The sequence below is a fragment of the Desarmillaria tabescens genome (genome assembly GCF_030435595.1).
Source record: "Desarmillaria tabescens strain CCBAS 213 chromosome Unknown EV420scaffold_19, whole genome shotgun sequence".
Taxonomy (NCBI): domain Eukaryota; kingdom Fungi; phylum Basidiomycota; class Agaricomycetes; order Agaricales; family Physalacriaceae; genus Desarmillaria; species Desarmillaria tabescens.
Window position 1 is genome coordinate 121,196 of NW_026848318.1, and position 20,493 is coordinate 141,688.

Consider the following 20,493-nt stretch of genomic DNA (forward strand, 5'->3'; position numbering starts at 1 on the left):
AACAAGCCCATGGGTGTCAGGAGAGCACCTCTTGGCATGTGTTTAGTGAGCTTACTATGGAAATGAGACTAAAACTGGGAAGTCCAACTCAGATGCTCAGTAAGGCGGCAGTGGCAACGTGCTACACATGTAGAAGTCTGGGTACTGCGCAACATTTGTAATTCTAATTCCCCTGTAGTATAAGTAGGCTGGTTACAGTAGGTAGAAGTAAGTTTTGAGCCCCCAAGTTCCAGTGCACATGTTGAAGGTGGTGCTGTAGCAAAGGATCAGTTTGTGACTTTGAGCTTTGCATAGAGTTATCGAGCTCACTCAGAGAAATACGAGATACCCTTGAGAAAAGACTTTTTGTGCACTTAGTTCTGAGAGAATAAGAATCAGTGAAGCTGTTCTGTTCCATTGAGTGTTGATAAGTCCATTCGGAGTATGTTCTGAAGAGGAAAAGCAAGATCTGTTCTGTTCTGTTCTGTCTGTTCTGCATCAGTTCTGTTTCGAGTTTCCGTTTTCTGAATCTGTTTCTGAGCACTTCTGAAGTGTTCTTGAGTTGAGATCATCTGTTGAAGTTAGTTGGAGAACCCCTACATACAGTTGTGTAGCAAGCGGGCTAAGTCAGTGCTTGCCTGTGGTGTTCTTTCAGTGAGCTCACTAAAGTTTTGGTGTGTATTGCCTCTGTTTCTGTCGGGATCAGTGTCCCTTGTGTATTTTAACTCAAATCTGCCTTGAAGGTTGCGTCATGCCAGTGAACGACCTTCCTGTAAAAGTTCCTAGACTTAGGGATTCATTAGAGAAAGCTTAGCTTTGCTAAGAGCACTGAGAATAAGAGAAACTCTTCGAGATATTGAAGTATAGCCAGATCACATTAGGAATAATTGCTCCCCCTAGAACTTATGAGGGTGTTTGTAGTTTGTGTAGCTGTGTGAGTGTGTGTGTGGGTTTTTGAGGTCTGCCTTTTAGCCCGCTCACTATTCCACAGGTGCCCACAGCCAGCCTCTTCACCGCAAAGTCAACTTGCCAATGCTGAAGAGCTTGTACTGGAATACAAGCAACACCTGGGAGCTCTCTTCATGGATGCCGAAAATGAAAATTCATACTCGGACAACTCCTACCCATCTTCAGACAGCAAATCTGACACTGACTCAGTTGGGATGACTGAGTCTTAGTGGGGGGGTAATGTCATGAATTCACCCCTATTTTTTGTGTTAGTCATTTGCTTCATGTCATTCTTCCTTGATCGTCATCTGATTCTCATCATCACTCCTATCCAGTTCATTCATAACCTGCTTGCTGATACTCCTGCATCATACTTGACTTCCATCACCATATCATTGTTCTGATCATTAACAGTTGCTTCCACATCACTTGATCCCTGGTTCATAGCAGATGAGCTCAGACATTCTTACTCAGGCAGAGTCCTGACCACAAGGGCACCACTCTTCCAGAACTAGGGCTGCACACCATCACCATATTGTACAGTTTTCAGTAACCGTTATATGGAATATAGACCAAAGCTGAATGCACCCTAATGGCCATTTGTATGGTATGGTGTATGGTTGTTCTGTCACCATCAGAAGCACCAACAGATGGCTGTACAACATTGTATTACAGCTTATATTTTAAATACTTTTGTAGTCTTATCTAGAGCCTTTTCCCGAGTAAATTTTTAACACAAAATAGCCATGAGCCAATTCCTTTACTTTGCCACTCCTTCAAAGTTTGACTATTCACCACCTCATCAATCTCTCAGTTGCATTCAGGCAATGCATGTAACCTTCCTTTATTTTTTGGGCACCTCTGGCCTCACTCAACATGGCCCATTTGTTCTCTCTGTACCTAATGTTTGTGATTTTGTCATATTCACACATAAAATAACAGGGGACTGTGCTTGTAAGTCTATATGAGTAAATATATTTTGCACAGTCGTCAATGGCCATAGACAGCCATAAAGCACCTGTACCGACACCGACAAAGCTTTCAAACTAAGCATATGGTACAGTATACGGATATTTCCATGACCATCTGAGACCATGGCTTTACGGCCATATACTGTGTACAGTACAGTGCACAGCCCTATCTAGAACCTCACTTGCCTTGCTGGCCACTCACTATTGGGCAGTCCTTTCATTGGCATATTGTCACACATCTGAGTTGGTGCTTGACAGTCACATTTGACCTTGTGTTGCATTCTTTTACTCCTTCCACATATACACAATGTGCTGCCATTGTCAGTGAGCAGATCCTTGTCCATTTCATGCTATCTACTCTTATAACTTGAGCAAAAAGTAAGGAATGTCTATCTTCAATGCAGCCATACTATAAACATTGTATGCCATTACTATTCTGATATACCAACCATAAAAATTTACTGATCACTGTCAACTTAGCCTGACAAAATTGTATGTCAAATACTCATAATATCAGCCATCTAGGGTTTATTTTTCATGTTTCTTTTCAACCTTTCTTAGATTCAGTGCGAGGAGTCTAAATGCAAGTTTAGTCTATTCCATCCTGTGAACTGTAAACCGCCAATTTGCCTGCATACCTGCTGGCAATAGTATGTATATACATGCTTGAATCACCCTCACTCTGACCCTCAGTCTATAGTCTTCGCTATCACTGGACAAAAGTCAATATATTTTTACCTGTAAAAATAGTGAAAATATTGAAAGTTTTTATATGTTTTTTTTTTCAGAAAAAAATACTGAAAATCTTTTGAGATTTTCATTGTTTTGTGCAAAATTTGCAGAATACAGAGAATATTTCAAAATATTTTCATTAGTTTTCTGCAAAATTTCACAAAAGAAACTTTGAATATTTTCTGTGTATTTTATTGCTATTTTGAAAAATGATGAAAATCCAAAAATAAATTAAAAAGTTTTGGGCCCTGCAAAAAGACCTCCGAGTCTGCACTCAGGGGGCCATGACGATCAACGTCATAGATTGTTTTGTCGACAGTCATGGGTTGTCTCAGATGGTGCAGGCCGAGATCAGGTTGGCATCTGGCGTGTCAAAACTTTTTTTCTTTTTCGAGAATCTCATCATTTTTGAAAATAGCAATAAGGTAAAAATACTCAAATATTAGTGTGGTATACCCAGAACAGTATTGTATGTTTTGGAATTTCTCATTCTTTCCTGCTAATATTTATGATAGCACTTAATATCAGAAGGTATTGCTCTTCATGCTACCAGGGAATGCAATACCGAGGACATCAATAAAAAACAATTTACCCTGTTGGTCATTATTACTATAAAGTTAGATCACACAACAAGCATTTGACTCAAAGGATATTAGTTTTTCAAGTAGACTGCTGATCATGTTTAGCTACTCATGTCCCAGAGTTCTGAGTCCTTATTTTTATCACCATAAGTACAATTTTGAATTCATCTCATGCAAAGTGCTTGACAATCTGTGTTTTTTGATGCCGGATGTTCCTGATCAGCAAACTGCCCCAGGCAGATTCAAAAAACATTTACTGTATATCACAGCCATTTCTACCACAGACCTTGGCATGTGATATGATGATGTTTGCATCCAGCATGCCTAAAGGTCTGGGACACCGTAATGATAAAACAATGAGTGGGACCCTTCAAAGTACGAAAGACCATTTGCTTTCAGAGATCGGATAGATCATGATCATTCAGGTCCAGAAACTCGGATCTTGGATCGAATTTCTGATCTTAGAAATTGTAATAGCAAGCAGGAACGGACCCTGCCCAAATTTGAATCGAGGTTGTCGCTGAAGAAAACCGGTACACCAAAAAGTCTGTAAGAGATTCATGCTGGTACTCTCGTTCTCTTTATCCCTATCTTATCTTTACCATTACCTACTTACTATTCTACTCTTTTACTTTACTGCAGTGATCCCACATCTCTATTACTTATCCTGCCTTTCCTTTTACTTTAGCCATGTTCTCTTTATAGATTAGACCCTATCCTACTCGTATATAAGACCTAAAATACTCCTACGTACTCCTTAGAACTACTCGAATAGAGGTTCTTTTCACCTGGTCTTTCCTCCGTTCGACTACTCTCTGCTTCATCTAACTCTCGTGTGCCATTACTGCCGACTTCCCATCACAGTACCATCACATATTTTTGACCTACAAGAACCTCAAATTCAACAAACCTTGACTTCAAAAAACAAAAAAGCCCTACTGGCAAGGCCTCATCGATTGGAACCCTCTGGCTTGATCACCTGGATCTCTGCATGACTTTGCCTCACCACTCCAAAATTCCAAACCTCTTGCTTCTTCTACCTCTCTAAACTCGCTTCAATTTTTTCTTCTCACTTGTGCATCTATGGCACTGTTTACCCATTCAAAAGGGGTTGCTCCATTTGCTCAGGGGCTCCTGGTTCAGGGCAATAAAAAGGCGCCTGCCGTTTCTGCTGAGTTGCCGTCTATTCAATCTAAAAATAATGCTGACCTTTTGGGGGACATGGAAAGCCCCCTTACTAGCATTGCGAGCCTCATGCCTGACATCAGCGTGAGAAGCTTGGGCTCTGTCTCTATCAATGAGAAGGGATTATCTTCTTGGCCTGTGAAGGAGAAGTCCATTGCATCCAAGGACTTTGACCTTCCTAGCCAGTATGGCAGTCGCGTTACTGCGAATGAGCCGATATCTGCGAGTTTTCAAACCACATTTGAGGTGGATCTTCTTGATTTACAGGATGATTCAGTAGTTCTCCATCCTAGTGATATTGAGGGATGGGAGACAGTAGGGAAGATGAAGGGTAGATGTACCCCTTCCCCAGACCCCAGTTCAAAGCCCACTGGGTTTAGCACTAGCTCAAAAAATAGATTTGATGTTCTTTTGGATTCGGATGAGAAAAAGGTTGCTATTGACAATACAGTTAAGTTTGTTCACGATGTGCATCAGAAACACTTCGAGAAGCAACTCCTCAATATTCCGAAATGAGTCCGGTTAGACTGAGAGGCTGCCGCAGAAGCAGCTCAACTTGAGGCTATGGCTCAAGCATTAGAAACAGGAAATAATTTGGTTTCTGATGATGACGATGGTCAAAAGACAGATGTACCTGTAACTAAGCCCTCATTGAATAAGGGAAAGGTCCGTGAATTCCATGATACAGGTATCCCTGGGATTAGCAATGAGGAGTTAGATCCTGAAAACCAATGCTGTGCTTGGGAAAACTTGGACTTCCTGAAGGATGAGGATCCTGAAGTACAGAAGGCAATCTATGAGGATGTTGTTAGAGCTTGGAACTTGAAGACGCATAAGCATCGCTCTGATAATCAAGCTGGTACTTCGTCCTGTGTAGAACCTGAGAAGGCTGAGACCTCAACCCCCATAACCAAGGAAGAGATTCCCAGAGACACCGTTAACTTTACTCTGCCAATTACAAGCACCCCAATCTCAAAACCTGTAAAGAAGGTTAGGATCAAGGAGGAAGTCAGGTCTGAAGAGATGTTGGACACAACTTTGGGCTCCCAGAAGGGAAATTCCAAGTCATCAAGCCCTTCAGGTCTGAATGCTAGTGATCATGGTGGATTGCGAGGTCAATCTCCAATGTCAGGTTCCAATAATGTGATAGGTAACCCTCACATCGATATGCAGCATATGATTGGCATTGCACAGAATGCCATGCGAGGCAGCAAGCATCGCGATACACCGAATGTTCAGAGTGGACCAGCTTTCGCAGCTGATCAAGTGGCTCCTAATATTTACCTGGGACGAGTATTGAAAAAGTCAGATGCTGGAGAAGGGACTGCCATATCTACTGAGGATCCTGATGATCCTGATTCTTCCTCCTCATCATCGTCTTCTCACTTGTGCGATGAGTCTGGTTCTGAAAATGGACATCGTAAGAAGAACCACCACAAATGGAAGAGGTCTTCATGCCGGTTGTGTTCTCACTCACAAGACAGTACAACATGGGAGAAACCCATTCCTCCTTCCCCGTACAATGGTAGCAATGATCCGAAATTGGTTGCATATTTCATCCAAGAATGTGAACAGTACCTGAAAATGGCAAGGATTAAGGATGAGGACAAAGTCTTCCAGATTTCATGTTACCTCGAAGGAAAGGCACAAGACTTCTATGACCAAAGTGTTAGTATGAACTACAATGAATGGGATCTGAATACCTTTTTCTGGGAAATGTTCAACTACTGTTTTCCTCATGATTTCCGAGCTAAGGTTCATCGCAAGATCAGACAGTGTTTCCAAGGGAGTCGTGATGTACATGCATATGCTCATGAGCTAAAATGTCACTATCATATGCTTGGAGATGAATCTGAACGAACACAGGTGCTTCGTTTGTGGTATGGATTGCGATGTGACCTTAGAAGGGAGTTGAGTCATCATCTTTATAACAAGGAAGTCAATACTTGGGTGGAAATCATTGATATGGCTGAGATTTTGGATATATCTCATGACATGGAGGAGGGCAAAGCCCATGGTGACTATGAGCATAATTGTCATGCAAACAACTGTCATACCAATGAGACTACTGAATGGAATAAATGGAATGACATACCTCATTTGAGACAGGATCATACTCCCAAGCCTACTCGTCAGAGCTTCAATGATGAGCTGCGTGAACTATCTGGCATCCCTCGTAAAGGCCCTGTTTGTAATTGGGAAAAACCTGTGAAGGATAAGAAGGGACCTTGGCATGAGCATCATCTCAACAAAAGACAACAGGATGAGTACCTGGCTGAAGGAAAGTGTTTCTGATGTGGAAAACTGGGCCATGTGTCTCGTCAGTGCCCTGAAGGTACCTCAATCACATCTAGATCTAAGTCTGGGCCCCCTGGTCATCGGAAACCACCTACAATGTCTTCAGCAAGCATCCAGCTGAAGTTGAAGGAGGCTGATCGTCTGTCTAAAGTTGCAGAGAGCTCAACGAGCTTTCAATTAAATAATATTGGGTTGGAGCTCAATGATTCTGAATTGTACTCACCCCCCATGCGAGCTTGGGCACCTACTGAGGCTGAGTTATGGCTCAACTGACCAATGGGCGATATGCTGGATGAATGGTGGACTTGGTGTATGAATGCTGAGACCAACTGGCTGGATACACTCGAGCTGAGTGATTGCAAGGGAATGGAGGGCGGGAGTCCATGGTTTACTATGTACCAAACTAACGACGTTAAGTTTGTGCTGTTTGATACATTCCGTGATGAGCAGGATGAGGTGTTGATTCCTGCAGACGTTGTTCAGTATGGCGACATGGTGTCATGGTACTGAATGTACCTTATCCATACGTATAGTATCCCCTCTGTGGAGCTTCCTCCTCCACTCAGTAAGGACTTGACAGCGGCATTCATAGAAGAGTACCTGGATGATGGCTTTAATGATGGGTTCCATGGTCTGGCCAGGAGATTTACTGTTTCATACAAGTCTCTGAACGTTTTTCGTGTAAGGGATCGTGCTCTTGGTCATGAATTTTGTCTACCTCGGGCTACGGCTTTGCACCCAGAGTTCCAACTCTACAACTGGTGGTTAGCCCGGGTTCAACATTGGGAGAAGAAACAACTGCGTACCTGCTGCTGGTCTGGTTGGAAAGTTGGTCTCACTGGCTTGGAGGGTGGGTATGTAGAAGATTCTTCACATAAACCCTGCAGGAGACTAGCCAGCCTGTATCTTGGACATGTGAGTCACAAACAGGACAAACTTACTGCTATCCAACGCAATGTGGGTATTCTTCGTGACTTTACTCAGCTAGTCCCAAAGCCAATGGTAGTAGATGTTTTCATTGAAGGGAATAAAGCTAGGGCCCTCATTGATTCAGGTTTGCTGTCTGACTTCATGTCAACTACCTTGGCAGACCAATTAAATTTGAAGAAAATTGAGCTTGAGAAACCAATTTCACTTCATCTTGCAGTACAGGGTTCATGCTCGAAAATTAATTATGGCACAAAGCCTCGGTTTCAATATCAAGGAATTGATGAACGTAGGTACTTTGACATCGCAAACCTTGGAAATTACGATATCATTCTTGGGACCCCATTCCTATTTCAGCATAAAGTCACTATGGGGATGAATGAGAACATAGTCCATATTGGAAGTGAGGAGAGCTTATCCATTGAAGGGTCCAATGTTAGTGAGCTAGCATCACGATCCGTGGAATTGGCTGAAGAAGCCATCTCTGATGTGCAGAACATCATCCTGGAATCTGCTCGAGCCCGAGGACTGTTTGATGATGCAGCAAAGGCACCACTACCCCCCCTTCAGGCCTGTCAATCACAAAATTCCTCTGATTGATGAAAGCAAAATGTACCACTGGAGACCATCTAAGTGCCCTGAGCCATTGCTTGGCCAATGGATACAGAAGAAACAGGATTACCTTACCACGGGGTGATGGAAAGTCACCACAGCTCGGAATACCATCCCAATGTTATGCATTTTTAAACCTAATAAACCAAAAAATATGCCAGAACTACATACTGTATTTGACTTGCATGAGCAAAATGCCAACACACATAAGATGGTAGCACCGTTAGCCTCTATTGATGGGATTCTCCGACAAGTGGCAGGCAGACGGTATTGGTCCTTATTCGATTTGCAGGCAGCATATGAACAGATCTGCATAATCACGGAGCACCTCGATTGCACAGCAGTAACCACACCTGATGGGAATATGATGAGTCTCGTAATGCAACAGGGCGATTGCAATGCACCTGCTACATGTCAAGCTTTGATGAATCATTTGTTCCCGCCATATATCGGCGTCTTCATGGATGTATACCTTGATGATATCATTGTATATTCGGATACTATTGAGGAACACACGAAGCATTGTGAGATCATATTCGATATACTTCAGGAGCAGCGACTATACCTGAGCGAGAAGAAGTGCCAGATTTTGCCCAAGGAACTTCACGTCTTGGGACACATCATTGATGACAAGGGCATCAAGATGGACCCTTCTAAGGTTGATACTGTCTTGAATTGGAAGGTACCGATGAACTGTGAGCTTCTCAGTGGGTTTCTCAGCTCGGTCGGATACCTTGCAGACAATATTGACCACGTACGTGTTCCCATGGGGGTGTTGCACACCCTAACTGGAGCTACTGTACCCTGGAATTGGACTGAGACACATCAACGAGCCTTTGAACAAGTCAAAGAATATGTACATCGATGGCGAGGGAATCATCGTGTTCCCCTTGATTATTCAAGAGAGGCACCCACCATTAATGTGGTTACTGACGCGAGCAGTACCAGAATTGCAGGCATCGTAAGCCAGGGTGAAGACTGGAAAAGAGCGAAGGTGGCTGTGTTTTTCTCTGCCAAGTTGAATTCCACGCAACAGAACTACCCAGTGCACGAACAGGAAATGTTCGTGGTGATGTGCTTGGTAACGGGCAGTGCACAAATGAAACAAGCATCTAGATCGTCAATCTAGATACTAAATCACACACACACACACACTATCACCAATGTATATAAGTTCAAGGGTGAGTATGATAGAAGCACTCACGATGTACTTAGATTTAGATAACCTAGTGGGATTTTGTCTGAAAACAACTTCAATTCTTCTTTCAATGTGTTTTACACAAAGTACACTAGTCCGCAATAGCGGGGTTTTATGAACTTGTTTTGAAAGGTATAGTTGAGCAAGTTATACTCGTTTTGACGTCGTCTAGAAGAGCTTCTAGCGGACACTTCAAATAATCAAACAACCAAAGACTCCGAGGTCTACAAAGAGTGCAAAATCACTCTACAAAGAACGCTCAGGTTCTGACTTCAAGTACAAGACTTGCAAAGAGTACACAGACTCTGGAGTTCCTTGAACTCGACAATTGTTCGAACTTAAAGCGTTCTAGGGTTTATTTTACTTCAACTAGATGAGGTCTTTTGACTTAAAGTCAACTCAGCACATCTAGATTGCTAATCTCGGAGAGAGAGAGCACGAGGCCTTTGTCCATGGAGCAGTTCAATTAACTAGCAAGGTGCAAATGCAGGGACGGCTCTACTTCCTACTTAACTCTTCTAGATTACTGTAGTCATCCTTATGGGTTGACTTTGGTAACTTAATTCACTTCAGTCGAGGATATGCAATAAAACCAGTGATTGATTAGGTAGCTATACAGGCTACTAGCACAAACGCGGGGGAATGCTTTCCTTCCATTATGCATCTAGTTGCTGCTAATTTATATGATTTGTGTTCTAGGTATAGGAGCCCGTATCTACAGTAATTATGGTACGAGCTTTGGAATTAATACAAACGGTGAGTCACTATCCTACAAGTATCGCGCCATTCCATAGTTTCTATTCAATTTGACACGACTGCACTGGGTTATTCTGTTGCTGAGGAGTGCCCTACTAGTCCATGGGTGCTCCTTCTTCCATCTGCAAGGCTTGCCACGTGCCGTATGTATGGAATACTGTGGTATGCACAGGATCTCGAGGATGTAACCACCGATCGCGATCGACTGCAGGTCCGAGATTATATTCTGTTGATCACTGCGCGATCAAGGTCGGTCATCTCGGTACCCAATGCAGCTATTCATTCTTCCAAGGTTATTCCTTTCCTAGCCTGAGTTGATCTCGAAAGCTGATCTGTTTCTCGACTTAGCAATTTTTCTTGACAGGTTCTTTCTACTCGTCAAAGCGATGAGGCATCTAGTTCATTCCATTCTTCAACTTCTTGGTTTTTATACTCCATACAGACGAGTCCCCGAGATTTGACTGTAATAGTCTTGTTTAGGTAGGGCTTAGCTTGGCGTGTTGACGGCTGGTAGAATTGACTCTTCGAGACGTCGTTTCTAAGTCCATTCTGTACTGCCGTGCTTTCATTCTTTATGTAGTATTTAGCTACCAGCACGAAGCCTCCACTGTAGCTCTCTGTACTGCTTGTAGATTGCATAAACTGATGTAAAATCGCAAAATCTATGGGTAGCCTGATACCAGGTGTATCAGCGGGAGTTGAGACAATGAGGCGACATCGAGACATCCTGTTGGGATGTCACTTCAAGTGGTACACCAATCACAAAGGACTCATTCACCTCTTGAATCAGCGAAACTTGTCTGGACGACAAGCTCAGTGGATGGAGTTGATATTGGACTTTGACTTTGAGGTAGTATACGTTCCCGGAACTGAGAACATACTCACGGATGCCCTATCTCATCTGTACTCCAACGAGTCTCTAGGGACTGTCCATGCACCCTCTGAATTCCCTCAACATGATGAGGATCATCCGCCTACCGATCCCAGTGACCTTGATGTTTCTACACCTGTGTTGATGCGACTTGAGGTGAACACTATGATGTTGACACGTATGGGCTCTGGTGCGAAGCCAAAATGGATGCTGAAACCAAAGATCCGTGCCAACGAGTCATCCATGGCATTCACAAAGCATATGGCAGGCAAGAAATTTGTATTGCACAGCCCAAGGCCTTCAGAGGGTCCTGGGGATTGGGCTGCAGCACCCAGTAACAGTGGTGATGACATGGGGTCATCCTCGTCTGATGATGGCAGCATTGAAGCGGAGGGCAAGCCTGACATGGGACCATCAACGTTGAACATCGGTGGAAATGTGGCTGCACAGCCACTTGAGCAACGAGGCCCGATCCAAAACCTGGCTATACCGGATTCGGAGTTACCAGCAGCTGGGGCTGTGCCAGGCCCTGACACAACCTTAGCAAGTTCCTCACTGTCGTCCCTCACTGGCCTCGTTTCCTCACATTTACTAGGCATCGACTTGCTGCCAATCATATGAGACAACAGCCCTGGTGATACACTGTTATCCAAAATATTGGCCTCTCTGTCCCACTTCAAGAACTTTTCAGTGGAGAATGGACTAGTTTACCTACGCGAGGGAGGTCACAAGCTCCTCTGCATCCTAGAGAGCATTTGCATACATGAACGTGATTTACGAGAGATTGTGATCAGTGAGGCTCACTCTCTGGTGGCCCACCTCAGATCTTCAAGGACGTTGGCCTACCTCAGAGACCATGTCTGGTGGAAGAGTATCGCGAGGGATACTTGGGCCTATTGTGAGTCCTGTTCAACGTGTAAACAGAGTAAACCTACTAATCAGAAGCCGTATGGCTTGCTGAACCCACTGAAGGTGCCGACCTTCCCTTGGGAGTCAATGGGTTTTGACTTTGTAGGTCCTCTTCCTGAGTCTTCGAACAGGGATGGTTCGTTTAACAGTATCTCTGTGTTCATAGACCTTCTGACCGGTATGGTGCACTTAGTTTCTTCTCGGACTGACTACAAGGCTCTGCAGGTTGCCAAGCTTGTGTTCTCTGAAGTATATAAGCACCATAGCCTGCCCAAGAATATCATAAGTGACCGTGATGTGATTTTTACGAGCAACTTCTGGACTCACCTCCACAAGCTGATGGGAGTTAATCTTCATATGTCCAGCACATATCATCCTGAATCTGATGGCTCTACTGAACACGTGAATAGAACAATCACTCAGATGATTCGCAACTGTATTTCCCTGAATCAGAAAGATTGGGTTGTGAAGTTGCCAGCCATTGAATTTGCTATCAATAGTGCTCATTCTGAGTCAACAGGCTATGCGCCATTCTTTCTGAATAATGGCTGGATTCCCTGGTCTATGCTTTGGAATTCACCCACTGATGCCAAGTTCCCTGGTGTGTATAAGTTTGCTGAAACTATTAAAACTGCACTAATGGCTGCTCACGATAGCATTTTGACTGCCCATGTAAAGCAAATGCACAACGCAAATAGACATCGTCGCCAGTCACCTTTGGCTCTTGGTAACCTTGTGTACCTATCCATGAAAAACATCTCTTTACCTAAAGGGTTGGCATGAAAGTTGGCCCCAAAGTTCATTGGACCCTACAGGATTGCTTGGGACTTTGGAAATGGCTCTTACGAGATCGATCTCCTGGCTGACCTCAGACGACATGGTGTGCACAACGTTTTCCATGCATCCTTGCTTCGCGTACATGTCCCTAATGATGACCAGGCTGTTCCCTGGTCAGTCAGATGTGCAGGTTGGCTTGACTGAGCCTCTGGAAAAGGAATGGAAGGTTTCCAGTATTCTCTCTCATGTTGGCAAAGGAGTGCGAGCCATTTTTCAGGTGGAATGGGCATCCAGGGATTGCACATGGATGCCGCTAGCTGATGTGGAGGGCCTAGCTGCCCTACAGGACTACTTTGACATGCTTGGTGTTGCATCAGTGAATCAATTGAAGGAGGGCTCAGGATCATCGGAGGACGAGCCTGGGTTTTTCCTAGGGGCTGTTCATATTGATCATGGCCCCAAGGTTTCGGAAGGTGGGAAGATGAAGAAAAATTTTTTGTCGGGTATTCGGGATGGTGTGGGACCTTCAGGTTATAAAAGGGTGATGCATTCGAGGGATTATATTGCGGATCACTGCCTGGCTTCACTTCCCTGCCCTCCTCCCATCCATCAACACCTCAATGCAGCCCGTTCTCATGTTACCTCCATACATACCACCCACCTATCTCCACGGCAACTTACTCAAACTCTCGACGACCTTGACTCTTTGCTTTACACCCTCCACATCTCCATCCACAACTCTCTATATGCCCCCTCTCCCTGTGTTGATGAACTTCATTCGTGCGGCCCATATTTCATCATGCTGAAGACCAAGAATGGGCCTTTGGGATACCACTGCGAGCAAGTCATCCTGTACCTCAAACATGTGAATCACTTGGTGAAGGGTGACATTCCCGAGGGTTGAGCCAAGCCCGCAGGATACAGGTCATTCATGGCCAGATGGAACAATGAGGAGATGCCCAGCGCTTTTCCTGTTCAATGTGGAGGGAATGTTGAAGTACTATCCGACATTTGTGTCACCATAGAGGAGATTTTTCCCCCAGTACCACTCAAATGGAAGGCCAAGGAGCAGGGGGGTCACGAAATTTCACCAGCAGGACCCACAGGGCAAGTACTGAGCGACCAGGAGTGGGCTATGGTAAACCGTGCTGTGTGGGCAGAAGCTTCTGCTTTGCAATGTCGCAGGGATCGTGTCGACCAAGCCAAGAAGCACTGCCAAGAGAATCGTTCAAAGCACGAGGCTTAGAGACTCAATACGGGATATTCACTGCATGTCGTTGGACCCCCCAGTTTGTCCCCCATTCCAGACGATGCACTTCCTCCTTCCAATGCCATGGAAATGGACACACCTACCACCACCGACGCCAACAAGGCTTAGATCGAAGCGTAACAGGATGCTTTTGTGAAAGCATTGGAGGGCATATGTAGGAGATTCGTGCTGGCACGTCGTGCCGGTACTCTCATTCTCTTTATCCCTATCTTATCTTTACCATTACCTACTTACTATTCTACTCTTTTACTTTACTGCAGTGATCCCACATCTCTATTACTTATCCTGCCTTTCCTTTTACTTTAGCCATGTTCTCTTTATAGATTAGACCCTATTCTACTCGTATATAAGACCTAAAATACTCCTACGTACTCCTTAGAACTACTCGAATAGAGGTTCTTTTCACCTGGTCTTTCCTCCGTTCGACTACTCTCTGCTTCATCTAACTCTCGTGTGCCTGTTACTGCTGACTTCCCATCACAGTACCATCACAAAGTCCCAGTAAATTCACCATTATGATATAATTTGTTGGTCCGTAAAGCGATCCATGTGTATAATCCAGTATGAATAAAGGATGCTAGAGAATGAAAAAGAGATCAATGCTGGGAGCCAGTTCTCCCCATGTTAATTGTCTGGAGCACTGCAATGAGGTCGTCCTCCATTCGGATGAGAGACCAATCCTAATTACAAAGAGAATGAATTGCCATAATAAAACACCACGCCAGAAAAGCACTTTATGCGAAACACATAGCCTGTTCCATGTAACAAAGTTACCCTCACTTCCTTCGAATGCTCATCTTCCCAAGGCTCTCTCTTTCGCATCTTCCCCTACAACTTCTTTCCCTCCTCTCCCTCTGGTGTCTCCAACCTTAGAGCTCTGTCTGGTCTCGTCTATGGGGTCATTCCATCTTTCATTTTTGTCGTTACGGCCAGGAAGAACGGATGGAAGGGAACAGAAGCATCAATTACTTCACTGGAGAAGGTGAGCTGGAAAGCGTGGATATGAGCATGGAAAGAGAGAGCCATGTTGCATCGAGATACACTAGAGGATGACAGCACTGGTAGAGAAGACTCGGATGATGGGAATAGTGCATCCGAGGGATACTCCATGTCATCTTATGCAGATCCTTTTGGCGATAGCATCAATGCCAGGCAACCTCGATGCAGATAGTTTGGGGTGGAAAATATACCAGGTTCAGACACTGTCTGTAACATTGAGCGAGATGCGCACAGCACTCGTGCATGAGAAGTCGTCTGCCTCAAATGGGATATCCATACCGAGTAAGCATGATTCGCCACCATTGGAGACTAGCAAGTACCACGGAATAGAATCACTCGGCAGGAGTTTGCATGGAAACCTCTGTTCTTCAAGATATGGGTCTCAATGTCCTAGCGACTGGTATTGGTATCCACATCCAATCAAGCAAAGTGATACGAGCCTGTGGAGTGCTTCTTGGACCAAACCATGGAGCAATGGAAGATGGTCGCATCTCTGTGAAAGTAAGAGTGTTGCAAGCTCCTGGCACTGTAAGCTATAGATGGCAAGCCTGCAGGCGAGGGTTGATATAGCTAACGCACACGATGTCTGTCTTTTCCCCACAATTCTCCTCCGGCTGGCGGTATTGAAATGTTGGTATAGAGTAGGCACGCTTTGCCACTGTGAGGGAGGGCCACCAAGTACCGCAGGCGGGCAGGTACATAATAGGATGTTTGACAGAAGTTTACATGGAAATCTTTGAGCTTCGAAATGACTGGTATTGATATCCATGTAGAATCAGGCAAAGTGTGCTGTGTCTTCGCATATTACACGGTCGCCATGTCATTCACTGCGAAGAACAGATGGGGTGTAAAAGGGTAGCACTTGAATGGCAGGCTGGAAGGTGGTCGAGATAGGCTACTATGGTGGCCTTATCTCAAATGACTGCTCTGGTTATGTAGCCTTGAATGATAGGTATAGACAGTCACGAGCACTTTGGCTAATAGAAGCCATGCCAATCTTTTTTGCGAGAGCTTTGCCACCGGACGCAAACAGCTTTATGTGCTATGGCTTCGAAGATCAGAAAGTATCTGCAACATCGATTCATTAGTTTGAGACGAGCAAGCGACGAAATGTGTGCCAACCTCGTCTGCTGGGTGAGTGCACTGCCAGTCTGTAATCCTTGTGCACGCTGATTTTTTTGTGATAGCGGCCTTGAAGCTGATGGGTCCTGATATTCATGTCTGCATTGAATTATGTCGAGAGGAGAGTGGTCTGAACCAGCAAAACCCATGCCAAAAATATGGGCCAAGTCTTGGCCAATCAGGCTCATGGTGTTCGTGGCGATGAAGTTACACGAGCCAACGACGATTGAGGGAGAGAAGAAGGATGTGCCAAACAGGCTGAGTATGGGTGCTTATGGAGCAGAGATGGGGCAAGGAAGGGAGGGGGGAACTTGAAAGGAAACCGATACCGCTGAGCGGGGTGAAACCTTGTCCCGCAGTACACTTTCAGTAACTGGCGAAGTCATATGGCGAGGGTCGACCATAGTGGTTCCTTCATAAAAATGGAGGTCGTCTCAATGACAGTCAATCCAATTTCTTTTTTATTCCCTGGTTTCCTGTCATGACGGTGATTAACATGCCCCCTGCAGGGCTTCGCAGTAGTAGTTCGGACATGCAGGGATCCATTGTCAGGTGAAGTGGCCAGCATCCCACAATTTGAATGGTCAATTGTGCACAAGTGTGACAGATGGGGCATACAGGTCTTCAGTGATGATGGTAAAACAGAACCGGAGGCTAGTGACAGCGATGAGTTGGAGAGACTAAAGAAGAAAACAGAATTGACTCACACATCTGCAAGTCTTCTGACCTAGCAGCCTCCTCGGTACAGTGGTCACTGAGACAGAAAATTTTCTGAGTAAGCTACCCATTCGTCCACAGCTTCTCCTGCTCCCACCCTCTGGCACCTGCACCTTTGGAGCTCCCTCAGCCTCATCTACACCGCCGTAGCATCTCCTATCTTTGTTGTTCAGCACGAAAAGAGGAATGGCCAGAACAAAAGCAAAAGCGTCGACTGCTGCGCCGGAGAGGGTAAAGTAGTGTATCATCATACTAGTGGGTGTTGGTGTTGGTACCGGCATAAGGCCCCAAGAAGGAACGACCAGGCCCACAGCCCTTACGTGGTGAGCCATGCACTGGGTATGAGCACAGATTCCAAGAGAGGGTACGTTCTATCGAGATAGGCCACTAAGGCAACCATGTCTGAGATGGCGGCACCGATGAAGCAGTCTTGGATGGACAGTCGCTCGTGCTGGGAGGTAGCAGCACCAATCCTTGCAGTGAGAGGTTTAACATCGGATGTCAGCACCAAGTTGTCGAGGTTCAGACAGTATCTGTACCATTAATTCATCAGTTTTGAAACGAGCCAGCGACGGGAATGTGGGCATACCTTGTCCGCCAGGTTGACGCGCTGCTAGTCTGTAATACAGAAGATGGCTTTGCTCAGGCTGAGCCTTTTTGAGATAGAGACATTGAAGGCGACTATCCATATCCACATCGAATCATATCAATAAGAGCGTGATATGAGGCATGAAGCGCATGCCAAGACTATCGTCCAGTCAGCGTATTGCTCATCTTTTCCTCTGACTGGTGGCAGCGAGGAGTGTTCTCTTGCGGATCGGCGTCTAGTCTTGACTATGAAATTGGACACTTGCTAAAGAAAAATGGTCATGTACCATCTTCCAAGACTTGCATGTATATGCTGTTATCGGGCTGTAAGATTTGTCATGCTATGACACAAGCGAAGCCGACATTGCTGGTAGTATCGTCGGTGACGCCAAGGCAGTATCATGTTTTTGTTCTAAGTGTAGTGTCTACATCGTCTGTGAGGCTCGTCCTATAGAGTTAAAGGTAACGCACCAATTTTTCCCCACCCTTTTGAATGTCTGGTCAAGATTGTAGCTGATAGTATGACGATGACGGTCGTCATGCCTCTTGCAAGTTCTCACAGTGGTGGGTGTCGATACGTGGGTATTGCTCGCCATAAGTGCCAGTGTGGTAAAGGGACTGGTATTCCATGATCTTGATAGCTGTAGCCCATGCCCTGTTTCGCTTGGCTGCACGAGTGCGACAGATGCCAGGGCATACGAGACTGCAGTAATAATGATAAAGCAGAACTGATTGCTAGAAATAGCTGTGAGTTTGAGAATTAGAGAAAAACAGACAATGAGCACACAGATCTGCAAGTCTTCTTAACTAACACCCTCCAGCATGGTGGTCACCAACGTCGATGTTTTTTTTAAGTCATCAGCAACCATCTAGCCCATTGTTTCTCCATTTCAAAGGGGAGTATCCGGGATAGGCCTAGGTTGAATTTACGCCTTGTATCCATACTCTGTGTATACTGATGAATTTTGGCAATGCAAGAGAAAGACAATACTTAGTCTTACCAAGATATGAAGGGACTTCGACTGCCACTCCCCAGTATGTATCCATCACTGCTGAACATATCTCAGTTCCTGCGAAATCATCCATAGCAATGTTCATGACGATGTTGGTCTGTGGTGGTCCAGGTGAGGAGTTCAGTGCATGTGGCAGAGATCACTACAGTTGGCCCATGTGCTGGCTTGTGCTGGGCAGCATTTCTTCACTTGAGTCTTGATACGACACCAAGATCCTCTTTAAACTGGTGTTGTGCAGCATACTATACTCATGACTATCAAGCAGTTATCTCAAGATAGCTCTCAACTCACAAGGCTTCGTTATTCTCTCTGACTCGAAGTTATTCCCACAAGTGGTAAAATATCAACTTGTCACATGGCTCTCTGTTCTGTCCACGATGCCCTGCGGATGTCACCCTGACAAATACCTCGATGATTACTGTGGTTTTCTGTCATCAAACTGTCTCAAATATCTACAGGTTGAAACGCTCATAGTCTCGGATTGCTTTGCTCTACACTAAAATGCTTTATACTAAAAGGAGTCTACAAGTTAGCTTTCATCAAATCCTCCCCATCTTGTAGCCTCATCGTATCTGATGTGCAAGATGTATATCTACATCAAGGTCTTGCGCACATCTTAACACGAGACCCAGCTTCTGTTGGAAGGCTCTACTGCACAATACCACCATCAGCAGATCAGGAAAAAAATTGCCGGGGGTTACGCCGACCACGGTCTGGCATAATTCTTATCTGCCTTGTCAAGGCCTTATGGGTCCATGTAACCAAGGCACAATGTTGCGACCTTTTCATACGCCATTAGAAACCTACATAATAATAACATGTCCTTCAAGATTGCATAAAATTATTTCCGACTCATATATTGCTACCATAAGCTCAATAATATGCGGTCTAGCTTGCACAGATTGATTGTAAAATGGCAGTAGCGATTGTATTTGTCTCTTAGGCATGACATATAAATATAATACATATCAGAAGACCCCTATATCTTTGACATCATGGTAGCTTGACTCTGCAGGTCCACCAGAATTGGTGCATTCTTCACACAGTCTCTCATCCCTACTGCCTTCAGAGCTCTGATCCTTGCCATCATTTCCCTATGTGTGTACATCCATGACAGTTCCATAATCTAGTGTCTATCTGTCCCCATTTTGTGTGTGGAGACTTGTCTAGCTTTACCTGAGCCCACTAGTCGAATACCGACTTCGCAGCGATTCTTGCGAAGTGAGGGTCCTTTGGGTGTACTGATTTTTTGGCCACACCCCGCTTCTGTGGGAACACAGGAGAAAGGGGAAGCTTACATGATAAAAAGTGATGTGGTGCATTTTATGAAAAACTGAGCATGCGACTAGTGGTGCAAGTTGATTCCGAGTCGGAGGATAGCAACTCGCGATCACCAGATCGATGCGTCATGGTGGCTGTGATGCACCACGTGATAGCTCACGGTTCGTTGGTTCGTTTCAACTCAGTTTCCTTCTCCTCATGGAGGCCCCTGGCCCATTGGGCCAGACACAGACCCACAAGGTCTCCCTTCCTCTAGACCCGTTCTTCTCCGATGTGGACTTCTTCTTCTGAGCTCGGAGCTAGAATAGTTTTCAACATAAATACAGTCACAAGTCAAGGCCCAACGCTAGCATCTCAAGCAACATGCCACCATCTCTCCAAGAATCGCAAACTCCCAACCTACCAAGATCCTCTCAGCCATCAATGCATCAAGTTCAAACGTTGCTCTTCTGAAGCGACGTATTGTAGAGTTGGAGGAAGAAGCGGTCGTATTGAGGGGCACCTGAGCCAAGCATCGGTGAGTTTAGAATAGCTCTCTCCTTGGGATTGGCACCGTATATCATCTTAGGGAGTTCAAGCAGATGGGGCATGTACTTTCCCGTGTGACGTTGCCCTTTAATAGCATCCGAGGTATCGCGGATGAGAAGGTCCAACAAATTGAGGTGATTCTCTCATATGTTGCGGGGTTGCACTGACATTCTTTTTCCTAGTAGCATTTTCAAGGTTGGAAAGACTTGAATTTCCAAGTTCCTTCCCAAC

At 45.0% G+C, this 20,493-nt stretch overlaps 3 protein-coding genes across 3 annotated transcripts; 2 read left to right on the forward strand and 1 right to left on the reverse strand.

Annotated features, from left to right (window-relative positions):
- Positions 1-4,294: 4,294 nt before the first annotated feature.
- On the forward strand, positions 4,295-5,658 carry EV420DRAFT_1480111 (uncharacterized protein; the record flags this gene model as incomplete). The annotated part of the gene is made up of 3 exons (XM_060469643.1): positions 4,295-4,727; positions 4,941-5,546; positions 5,591-5,658. 3 exons carry the CDS (start codon positions 4,295-4,297, stop codon positions 5,656-5,658), a joined length of 1,107 nt encoding a protein of 368 aa, XP_060330220.1.
- Positions 5,659-13,675: 8,017 nt separating this feature from the next.
- On the forward strand, positions 13,676-13,990 carry EV420DRAFT_1480112 (uncharacterized protein; the record flags this gene model as incomplete). The annotated part of the gene is made up of 1 exon (XM_060469644.1): positions 13,676-13,990. The coding sequence occupies one exon, from the start codon at positions 13,676-13,678 to the stop codon at positions 13,988-13,990; it is 315 nt and encodes a 104-aa protein (XP_060330221.1).
- A 2,729-nt stretch (positions 13,991-16,719) lies between these two features.
- Positions 16,720-18,538, reverse strand: EV420DRAFT_1480113 (uncharacterized protein; the record flags this gene model as incomplete). The annotated part of the gene is made up of 7 exons (XM_060469645.1): positions 16,720-16,815; positions 16,843-17,187; positions 17,250-17,385; positions 17,442-17,470; positions 17,728-17,764; positions 17,912-18,143; positions 18,442-18,538. 7 exons carry the CDS (start codon positions 18,536-18,538, stop codon positions 16,720-16,722), a joined length of 972 nt encoding a protein of 323 aa, XP_060330222.1.
- Positions 18,539-20,493: the final 1,955 nt, after the last annotated feature.